Source organism: Diceros bicornis, chromosome 3, assembly GCF_020826845.1.
Source record: "Diceros bicornis minor isolate mBicDic1 chromosome 3, mDicBic1.mat.cur, whole genome shotgun sequence".
Classification (NCBI taxonomy): domain Eukaryota; kingdom Metazoa; phylum Chordata; class Mammalia; order Perissodactyla; family Rhinocerotidae; genus Diceros; species Diceros bicornis.
In genome coordinates this window covers 89,172,039-89,184,134 of record NC_080742.1, presented here as the reverse complement: position 1 = coordinate 89,184,134, position 12,096 = coordinate 89,172,039, and the positions used below count along the sequence as shown (strand labels likewise).

General features: G+C 38.9%; 1 protein-coding gene across 2 annotated transcripts in view; it reads right to left on the bottom strand.

Annotated features, from left to right (window-relative positions):
* The window catches only part of MGAM (maltase-glucoamylase), a 185,146-nt gene that overhangs the window by 156,783 nt on the left and 16,267 nt on the right, over positions 1–12,096 (bottom strand). For both annotated transcript variants that reach the window (XM_058531697.1, XM_058531688.1), the window contains exon 4: positions 10,301–10,467. In XM_058531697.1, coding sequence (XP_058387680.1) covers positions 10,301–10,467 — 167 coding nt within the window. The remainder of the gene's footprint in view (positions 1–10,300; positions 10,468–12,096) is intronic.

The following is a 12,096-nucleotide window of genomic DNA, read 5'->3' as shown; positions in this document are numbered from 1 at the left end:
CCTGCAATAAGCATCTCACTAAATGGCAAAGTGTTAGAAACATTCTCTTTAAAATCAGAAAAAAGCCTAGGTGACCCATGTTTATGACTTTTTTTTTTTTCTTAATTTAGTGTGTGCGTGTGTGAGGAAGATCAGCACTGAGCTAACACCCATGCCAATCTTCCTCTTTTTTTTTTGCTGAGGAAGACTGGCGTGAGCTAACATCCATGCCCATCTTCCTCCACTTTATATGGGACGCCGCCACAGCATGGCTTGACAAGGGATGTGTCGGTGCGCACCCGGGATCTGAATACAGGCCACCAGCAGCGGAGAAAACACAATTAACCGCTACGCCACGGGGCAGGCCCCTATGACTTTTTATAATTAAAAATATATTGGAGGTCCTAATAATACAATAGGACAAGAAAAGAAAGGAAATTTATAAGATTGAAAAGGATGAAGCCAAATTATCATTATTTCCAGACATAATATTTTCCAGGTAGAAACCCAAGAAAATTTATAGAAATAAAACTAAAATAAGTTAATTATTATTAGATCCTTTATTTTCTTCTTAAAGTTGTAACTTTTTCCGAAAGCAAGGGGCAAAAGGTTAGAGTTGCCACTAGGAGATGGGGGAGGCTATAGGAGGAGTAGATTTGGGTATGTAAATGTGGGAGATGGAGGGTTCAATTTTGACATGCTGGTTTTGAGCTATCTATTAGACATCCAAGTGGAGATCCTGAATTGGCAGTTGCATAGATAAACGTGGAATTCAGGAAAGTGATTTAGGCTGGAGGCATTAACTGTGATATGTAAGCACATAGGAGTTGCCATTTATAAACATGATACTGGATGAAATCATCAAGAGATTGAGTGTAGACAAAAAAGAGATTTTACAACATTTAGAGGTCATATAGAAGCAGAGGAATAATGAAAGAGGTCAAAAGGTACAAATTTCCAGTTATAAAATAAATAAGTCATGAGGATGTAATGTACAGCATGGTGACTATAGTTAATAATACTGTATTGCATACTTGAAAGTTGCTAAAGTTCTTATGACAAGGAAAAAAAATTTTAACTATGTATGGGGACAGATGTTAACTAGACTTAACTGTGGTGATTATTTTGCAATACACAACAAATATTGAATCGTTACATTGTATACCTGAAACTAATATAATGCTATATGTCAATTATATCTCAATTTAAAAAAAAAGAAGAGGAAGAGAAGGAATCAGTAAAGCAGACTGAGAAAAGAAGTGGCTGTTAGTTTGGCCATAAATGAAGGGTATGTGGTGTCCTGTGAAGACGGGTGTTCACCCAGAACTGGCCCTTGGATATAACTCTGGCATTATCAGCAGCTACAATTGCAGACAATTTGAGCTGAGCATTTCTTCTCCTCTTCAGGTTTAAGCTACCCACGCTTTAGCTCTTTTTGGATCATCCATCTTGCCTCAAGGTATAGTGTTTATAAATTATCAGCTTCTGTGGAGAGGAGAATATCTGAGCTTATTAAACAGGCAGTTAGTAACACGTGGGGAATTGCCTTAGCAGTTCAGGAAAAATCTAGGGGGAGAAGAGAAAAACATGTTCAAAGCTGAATGTTGGGGGCTAAAAGTCATATTAAATTGATTATTAAAATCCATTTTATACCCCATGCTGGTGAAAACTTGTTTATTAGAACTAAACTTCCGTATTATAGTAAAATACGTTATATAAAATAATATTCCTTTAGAGCATTCAAAATGCTCTCAGTGCCTTCTTGTCTCCTATTGATAGGCTAGTAGTAATAATTTTTTAAAAGGTGTAACTTTTTCCTTTTCACCTTTAGGCCTTCAACCTTCCTGGAATTGTTTTTGAGATATGATGTAATATAGGAGTATATAAGTTTGACTTCATCATTAAAATATAAAACTTCTGTTCATCAAGACAGCATAAAATATGTGAACGCAGCCTCATAACAGTAGAAAATATTTGCAACATCTATGATAAAAATAAGAATTAGAATCCAGAATAACACAAACAAGAAACTTGTACAAATCAAAAAAGATAAAGATAAGCATCTCAATATAAAATTGGGCAAAAGATAGAGGAAATTCACAGAAAAAAAATAACTGAAGGATATTCCCTCTCACTGGTCTTCAGGAAAATTAGCACTAAACCACAATGGCATACTATTATATAATGTTCAAAATGGCAAAATTCCAAAAGGCTGTCGATTTCAAGTGTTGCTGAGGATTCAGAGAATGATATTGAGATAGTAAATTTGCACAACTACTTTGGAGATCAGTTGGCAATATCCAGCAAACTTGAAGATGTGTATCCAAATTCATATAGGTACAAGTAAAAACATGTACAAGAATATTTAGAATAGCATTGTTGAAATTGGAAGATATTGGGAATAAACCTAAATTTCTATTAACCGGAGAAAGAAAGATTTTGATATACCATTTTATAGTGAGAATAAATGAACTGGAGATTCATATCAAAATAGACAAATCTCACAATGTTAAGTGAAAAAAACTGCAAAAAGTGTATTTTGTTTATAGGTTATATATATATATTATTTATAAGTAAATATGTAGGTAGTAAAGGTATAAAGAAATGCATGATAAATACTACCAACTTGAGAAATGTGGTTATCTCTAAAGAGAACAGAGATACAGCAGGGGTATATGGGGGACTTCATTTCTGCTGATAATGTTTTACTTCTTAAGATGGAGAGTGGTGATATACTCTTATACATCTTAAATATTTATTAATAATTCTTTCAAAGAAGCTAAGTGCCGTGTACAAAGAAAATCAAAACCCAAGTGAGAATAACAAAGAACTGCACATTTTTCTCAATTTCCCTCTCTTTTTTTTTTTGACTCCCAAATTCATCATTATTTTCAGAGCTTCCATATATAGGATTGTCAAGAAGACTATAATAATGCCTAATAAATATGAAAAGAGTCCGAAAACACTCCATACTTTCATCAAAATCCCTTCTAACATGGTAACCTAAAGAACTGCTGAAAAATGTACCAGCTTTGCCCTTTGTGTCAGCTCTATCTCACTCTAGAACTCTCAAACTGTGGTCCCTATCAGAATTGCCTGGAAAACTAGGCAGATGTGCACAAGCCCAGGCCCTGTCCTACTGCACTGCAGCTAGAAGTCAGGCAGGCTTTATCAGCCCCCCAGGCAATTCTGAATTCTGAAACAGACCAGTGTTCCAGAACCACTGCTCTAGAACAATGATCGTCAATCTTGGCTGTACATTTAAATCACCTGACAAATAATTTAAAAATAACTATGCCTGGGATCCACTCCAGAAAAATCAAATAAGAATCTCTGGAGCGGAGCCTGGGCATGGGTATCTTTTAAAAGCTCTCCACGTGATTCTAACGTGTAGCCAACACTCAGAACCACTGCTCTGTGCTCAATGTCGTGAGACGTGCAATTCACGCTCATTGAAGGAGGGCAGAAAAGAGAAGCAAACAGGAAGCAGTAAGATGAAAATGGATAATCCGTGACTCACTACTGTTATAGAAAAAAAGAAAAGGAAGACCCCAAGCCTTTGCTGTGCTGATCAGAGTACTGGGTAGAAAGCAGGACTGGAGGAATCTAAAGGCATCTGTCACAGACTCTCTCTCCCAACACAGTGTTAAGCATGTATGTCTTTCAGTTTTAAAAAGACTTTCTCAAATATTTTAATATAAAAAAGAGAAATTGCTGCCATATACACCAAAAAGCACATGTCAAAGGAGAAATCAGGTGTCATCCAGAAACTTCCTAAGAAGTAGGAAGTTTCAACTCCACAATGTGAGTTGAAAATAATTTACTGATAAGATTACACAAGGTTTGGAATGTGTGCATCATTAGGTCATTAGGAAGCAGCAGATCTAAGATTTAAAAACAAAATCAGGACCTCAGCAACCGTAGCATTTAAAAAAGAAAGAAGGCAAAATTGCAAGGGCAAATGCAAGCAGGTGAGGAGGAAGGATGCCAGGGCCAGTGAGAGCAGGCCTGAGTGAGTCAGCAGCATCAGCCATCACCTGCGACTGGGGATACTGGGGACGGGCTCCCTTCCAATCTGCACCGGCCTCGCTCGTTCAGCCCTACCAAGCACCCTATCCCCGGTGCTGGCTCTTCTAACTCTGTGCAGCCCCACCCTGTTCTGTTCTGTATTGTCCACTGGCTCTATACAGCCTTTACACTTACTAATGGCTACTCTGGGCAAAATAAGTATTTCTATGCAGCTGTTTACAATGGCTGCAAGTTCTCTGACACATCTCCCATCAGGAGGTGGGGTCTTCACCCTTCCCCCTCCATCTCTGGCAGCCCAGAGCTACCATGTAAGAAGTCCAGGTATCCTGCTGGAGAGACCACCAAGAGACTCTGAGACCACATGAAAGGCAGAGGGGACAGGTCAGGTCAGCCTTATATCCACCTTCATTGAGGTGCACGGCAGGTGAGGGAAGACATCTTGGACCCTGCAAATCAGATCAGCCACCAACTGTATGCAAATGAGTAATCCTAGTCAATGCCACATGGAACAAGAGACCACCCAGCCCAACCCTGCCCAAATCTCTGACCCATAAAATCATGAGATATAATAAAATGATTGTTATTTTAAGCCACTAAGTTTGGGGTAGTTCATTTTGCAGGAGTAGATAAATGGAGAGGTTGTGCCCTAAGAAAACAGGGCGCTTGAGCAATTTTTGTTAGGCTGGTGTCTTAGTCCAACATGGAGTGAGCTTGGAGTAAGTAAGAAGAAGCAGGGCTCACAGCTGCCAAGCTCTTCTCAGAATAGCTTTATCATTGACCTGCAGGGACTATTAAAAGCATTGGAAACATAAATACATTTTTAAAGTATCCAGTTTCTATATTTTTTCTGCCCTCTGTTGATATAGGTAGTAAACACTTTATTTTCTAAAATGCCGGAAGAACTTGATGACTTGATGTTGTAAACAAAAAGGTAGAACCAGAAAGTCTTGATACAAGGACAATGAGGAGAATGAGGAAAAGTATCCTATTTTCAAATAGTGGCAGGAATTTTAGAAGCTGAAAGACACTTGATGATAAAAGACTTCCAAATCACTTTCTATTCATTAAAACATTACCTAGCTATTTTTATGTTCAGCAAGTTTGGACAAACGAATGAATGAATAAAATTAATCTCAACTCAGCGAAATGCCTTAATTATAGACTATTTTATGATATATGCATTCTGAGTCAGGTTTTGAAAGTGAACTTGGCCACCTCCTTCCATCCCAAAGTGAAGTCTGACAGCAAAGACTTTCCAATGAACATGCCACCTTCGCAGTTCCCATGATCCAGACCTTCTAGTTCCCCAATTCATACTACAGTGAATGTGCAGAGCACGTTTGCCAGGACGTTGGAGGTCACCATTTTAAAATCTTGGTAACCACAGAGTTTAGTAGAGTTCCTGGCACATGTTCAGTAGTCATTTGTTCAGTGAATACATTTATCTGAGCACACTATCTCATTTCACTGATAAGGGTTTGACAGTCTGCAAGAAAATGTGACTTATTGATCAAGTCACAGAGGTTTTCAGACACAAAGCCAGAACTAGAACCTAATACCCTGGCTCCCCTAACATGCTGCTGCCCAATGGCCACACTATCAGTTCAAGGCATAAAACATAACCTTAAGTCTCTATCCAGGATTTTACAGCTCACTACTCTTCCAGTGCCATATAATGGCTCTTAACTAATGCTGTGTGAACATAGAGTAATTTTGAGGGTGGAGACTCTTAAAATCTTGGCAAAATGCAATGTACTTGCTGATATATCATAAAACTTGATCCACCAAACGCTTATTGATAAGAAACTAGAATTTGGAAAAGGACATCATAAGCCAATAAGTAAATTACAAAGTGAGTTTTTTATCATATATGACAAATTTTCTGAATAAGAAATATGATAACCTCTCAAATATCATTATAAGGATTACCGTTAGCATTATTGGTTTCCATTGAAAACATGTAATTGTAAACTATTCTCAGCTTGACCACTCTGCGATAGTTACTTACGGCATGCAGGTTTATTTTAAGCATGTAAACCTGTTCTCCCGTGTTTATACCGTACGTTCTAATCCCGAAAATCAAAGAGCTTAAAATTATTATCTACCGTCTTGTTCCTGAGCTGGATATCAGGGATTTACGCTAAAAATTTCTGCTCCCTGCCATCAACGGGATCTTCCAACTCTGAGTTCTGGAATTGTGGATAAAAGCCTTCATCAAGAAAGTGGAAGTGGATAGCTCTTTCAGAATGGATAGGTTTTGGATAAGTGTAGGGACTTGTCTCTAAAATCTGCATGGGAGGATGGTCTAAGCGTAGCTCCAGAGGCACAAAGAAAGTTAAATATTTGGTCTTAGATGACAGAATGAAGTGTTTGAACTTTACCCAATGTACAGTAATGAATGCTGTCAGCCATCAAGTTAGGTAGAAATACAATGAAAGTAGGATTTTCACAAGAGCAGTTTCAGTCATGCATATAATGGAATAGATAGGAGAAGAAATGGAATTTAGAAGAGACGTTAGAAGGCTCCTGGAGTAACCCAAGCATAAGATAATGATGGTCTAGTGTGACGGCAGTGAGAATGGAGATAAAGTTCTTATTCTGGAAAATATTGTTAAGGAAAATGTTTTAAAATACATGAAACACTGGCCAAAAGGATTGAAGGGAAGAGCCAAGCAAAAGTTCTGCTGTTTCTGCTTGAGAGACTAGAAGCATAAGAGAACTAACAGAAACCTGAGAGCTGAGAAGAGAAAGTAGATTTGGTGAGGAGGTCGTGAGTTCAGCTGACGTGACAGTGAACACCCAGGTGAAGATGCCTTGCAACCAGCTGCAAGCCCGGAACTAATAATCAGGACTAGAGATTTAGATGACTGATACATGATTTTTTCTGAGACCCGTGAAAGGAACTCCTGGAGCTCATTCTCTCCAAAAAAGTCTCCCAAGAATACTCAGGGTGGTTTGACAGATCTCTTTATCCCGTCCTGGACACATGATTTCCTCCCATTATTGGGAGTAAGAAACAATGGGATTCACAACCAAGAATCATCTGAAGGGAAATTTATACTGTTAGTTCTTTATAAGTAATCCTGGGAGAAAGAAGATAGGTGTGCTAAACAGCATAGCAATAGCCTCAATACTAGAACATTATTCCTAGTCTGGTGTTATGTTCATAATTTCTTCCCATTCTCCTCCTCCACATAGCCATATACCTCCCTTTAACATGTACGTTATAGAAAGACATCATTATCCATAGATTCAGCCTCTCAACAACAGTCTAGATCAGCATATAGCACCCAGGATACTTAAAACATTCAACAAAATACCTAAGATATACCTTCTATGGAAAAAAAAATGATTATTAAAAGGGCTTCCAGAGTATTTCTCTCTGGCTGAGCCAAAGAAGAGCAGGCCAACAAATGAATCCAAGGTCATAGATTAATTCAGTTGGTTATAACATGTAGAGAAAGGCAAAGGTCATTTACTGAACTACAATCTTGATATCACAGTATTTATTAAAAGATCTTATAATGAAACAGCAAAGAAACATTACTGAGGCAGTAATGACATCTGAAGTTCACCAACAGCCAATAACAAGATGGGGTGTTGTAGGAGAGCGTACAGACTTAGGATGTATTAGTCTTCTACATGAGCTTCTGAGCAACTAGTTTCCTGGCACACTATGGCAGGAGCCAGTAAATGGGTGTGAATCAACTTTCTGCAAACCTAGTGTGCCAAATACCCTGTTTAAGTACAACACATCTAGACCACAACTTCTCGTTCCTACTGACAGAGCAGCACATTAATGGTCCTCCATCATCAAGCTCCAATCTACCTTACAGTTTTAAACATTATCTTCTCTCTGGCACTCACCCTATATCTTGGCCATATGGGACCATTCAATTTGTCATGTATGTGCCCCACAATTTCCTCTTCTGTCACTTTGTTTACGTTATCTCTTCTATCTTGAATTCACTTTGTATTCCTCCCATCTCTGTCAAAATCTTACTTATCTTTAATTCCAGACTGTCACCTTCTCTTTGATAATAATCTCTTCTATTTTGTGATCCCCTTAGTATTTCTTTTATATCTTATAAATTTTTGTTTTATGTTCCAGTTATTTATTTACTTATCTCCGCTACTAGAATCTATGACAAGAAAAATATTTAGTTTAATTGAACCTATCACCCAAAATGCTAAACTTTGTGACATTTGGCCCCATACTGAGGTGCTTCCTTTTTCTTTCCCCCTATCTTCTTCTCTCTGTATTTTTAAGTTTTTTATTCTCTCTTTTCTTTGTTTCCCATTATGTGATTCCTTTCAGCCTTAAGTGGCCACTCCTAGCTACTGTGTTTCACATAAAAACCAACCTCCTCTACGTGACTTCCAAGGTCTTGCAAAATTTGAATCCACCTTTTCTCATCAGCCTCATTTCTTCCTACTCCAAGCAGGCAAGTGTCTTCACTAATCCAGGAGAAGGTTATGTTCATTTCAGTCAGGGTAAGATGCTAGATAAACGGGATTGAATACTACAACAGTCTTGGTAAGGTAAATTGGTCTAACTGGGATTCCTTCCTACCTTAGTGGGCTTGCCATCCAGGCTGCTGCCCTTCTGTGCCATAACACCTGGTCAGGCCACTGCTTTGTCCTTTCCTTGGGATTCCTGATCCTTAACTATTTACCAGTTGGACCTCTCTCTTGCCTTCAACACAGCCTCTGGACTTCCTGACTAGTTTTGTTCCAATACTCTGCTCCAAAATGCAGTTCCTAGACGTTTATTCTTCTCCAAGGTATTTATCTGGCTCTGGTTCCCTTCTGTGCCTTAACTTTCAGCTTCCCCACAACCCTAGTCCATCATATCCTATGGTTGACCTCTCATCTGTCCTCTCTTTGCTGCCTTAGTTCTCTCTGACTCGGCATCTACGCCATTTCAGTCAATACCAAAGGGTCAAGTTGTAACAATTCCCACTTTCCACAGTTCCCATCTCTGTAACTTTGTCCATGCTATGGGCTGAATGTGTCCCCAGAAAAGATATGTTGAAGTGTTATTCCTGAGTACCTCAGAATGTGATCTTATTTGGGAATAGAATTGTTGCAGATATAATTAGTTAAGATGAGATCATACTGGAGTAGAGTGGGCCCTTAATCCAATATGTCCTTATAAAAATGGCAAATTTGGATACACACATATACAGGGAGAATGCCATGTGAAGATGGAGGCAGAAATTGGAGTGATGCAGCTATAAGTCAAGGAATGCCAAGGATTGGTGGTGGTCACCAGAAGCTAAGAGAGAGGCATGGAACAGATTCTTCCTCAGAGCCCTCAAAAGGAACCAACCCCGCCAACACTCTGATTTTGGTCTTCTGGCTTCCAGAAGTATGAGGGAAAAATAGAAAAAAAAATGCCTTTTGGTATTAGGACCTTTAGACAAACCAAAATAGTAACTCTCAAGAACATCACAGATTATTCCAGCCTATTAACAATAGGATGGCTACAGAGATAAACGTGCAAGTGCTCCATGCCCAAGCATCACGTGCAACAAGCGTCCTTTCTATGTCTGATACAAATCTGCTGTTCATGTCAGTGGACTTCACTCAGAAGACTGCAATTTGTTTTCATTCATTCTCAATGTGAAAAGGGATGGTTATGGTGTGTGCAATGTATTTATAATCATAATATTCAGCAGGACTTCAGCTGACAATCAAGATACACTGCTCTAAAGTAAATACTCAGATGCTTGCACTATCTTTAATCTGGTATTTATTATCTTCTTTCTTCCAAAACATGGCTCTTGAGACTTTGTCCTTATTTTAAATACTGTTTTATGCATGTAGATGACTTTTTTATTGAAGATCCTAGATAACCTTTTGGAATTGTGAAAGGAGAAAGAGAGATAGACAGAGAGAAGGCAAGAAACAGAGGCAGTAACAGAGTCAGAGAGAACTAGTGACTAAGCAGCGTTGCCAGATAAAAGACAAATACATTTTTAGTATAAGTAAGTCCCAAGTCTTGCGTGGAATATACTTATGCTAAGAACTTATTCATTGTTTATCTGAAATTGAAATTTAACTGGGCAACCTGTACTTCTATTTGCTGAATCTGTCAATTCAAGGGAATTTTCTAGCTCTTCCTCTCACAAAGCTGCACTGTCATACAAGCATGGATACAGGATTACTTTTCCTGGGCCACCAATAGGTGCAAGGCAAACAGCTCTCTGGGAAATACAAATAGAACAACAAAAAAAAACCTATCCAATGGCATAAACTCGTAAATGAAAACAAGATCCATAACTCAAACCTTTGTTGGTGGCTGGTCAGGGATGCAGTTTATCCGTTCTGATTCATCTACCACTGGGCACTCAGAAGAAGCAGGGGTGGTGCTTGTCCCAGGGTCTGCAGTAACTGTCCTCCCATGACCTGGGGTAGCTGTCGCCCCAGGACCTGGGGTAACTGTCGTCCCAGGATCTAGAATTATCCCAAAAGCAAACAGAAAATGACTATCAGACAGATTTAATGTCACAGGCATTCAATATCCGCATAGTTCTCAACATTTCCAATTATATGGACTCCATGACTGATTGGGCTTCACTCGGATGGCCTTGAAGTGTAAGCATTCACTTTATAAAGGCTCATTTTGTTCTTGCTGACTGTATGTATCTTTCTGTCTACCTGAATCATCTGCTTCTACCCCCAAGGCTCTCCCATATGAGATAGTGCATACAAGGGTAAGGAGTTCGACTCCACCATTAGATTGGCAGCTCACCAAGGTGGGGACCAAATCTACCTTCTCTAGTCCAGGGGTCATCAAACTTTGGCCTGTGGGCCAGATCAAGTCACAGTCTGATTTTTAAATGAAGTATTGCTGGAACACAGCCACATCCAGTTTTTCATGTATTGTCTATAGCAGCTTTCGCACTGTAATGGCAGAATTAAGTAGGTAGGACAGAGACTGTACGGCCCACAAAATCTAAAGTATTAAGTATCTGGCCCTTTACAGAAAAGTCTGCAGACTCTGCTTTGGTCATTTACTTCCTCCCCCAGCAGCTGGTTCACAATGTTTACGCACAGAACATGCGCAGAATATGTTGTTATCTTGAATGTTACCACCCTAATCATAATAACCTCAATTCTGCTTGTTCAGTCAACAGGCAATCCCTCAACAAGGAACACTTCTAAGTGATGGCAAGTGTAAAGTCTCATATGACAAAATATAAAAAGAGAGCCCACCAACCTAGAAATTGGCAGTTAGAAACTATCCCAGGACTTTGATTCAGATTTAAAAATCAGTAAAATAAAAAAGGCAGGTTTATTGCATTCTGAAAGAAAGAAGTAAGATCTCTTTAAGGCACTCTACAAGAAGTTGATAACAACATTAAGACAAAACGATGAGGCTTTTAATTATTTTCTTTTCATTAGGGTTTCCAGTTCAAAGGTGGATTAAAGGAACTCTATATTTGTGCCAGTCTCTGCATAAGGATTTTAGTTCCATCTTCAGGATCATAGACTTTTATGAGTTGAACGACCTTTGAGATTATTTAATGTAACTTCCCACAGAAGGAGAAAGCACATGCCTGGGAATGAGGTAGAGGGGCAAAGGTTTTCCTCTAGCCACATACCGCTCTTCGTCGCCTGCTTCACCTAGGGAGCTGCTCCTAGATGAACCCCAGATAAGAAATCACAGATAACTCAGCACAACACAGCCCTATTTTAGAACAAAACACTTCAATAAACTTTTATTAAAGTAACTCTGGTAGTTGTCACTCAAAGAACTGAACTTTGGCCTAAAACACTTTAATTTATTATATACTTATTTGACTGCCTTTCATGTAAGGGTATTGTTAATTATTATTGTTAACAGAATTAGGATTATTCAATGAAATTCAGCAAATATATTCCAGTGTCAATTGCGGAATACTGCACTATACTAACTGGGAAATGAAAGTGTCAGAATTTCAGACTACAGTGAGTACCTATGGAGCCGCCACAGTTTTAGTTAGGTGCTCCCCAACACACATACAACCCACACACACACGTGCGTGCACACACACACTCACACCAATGAACATGAAAGCATCACCTTCCTGCCATTTATGT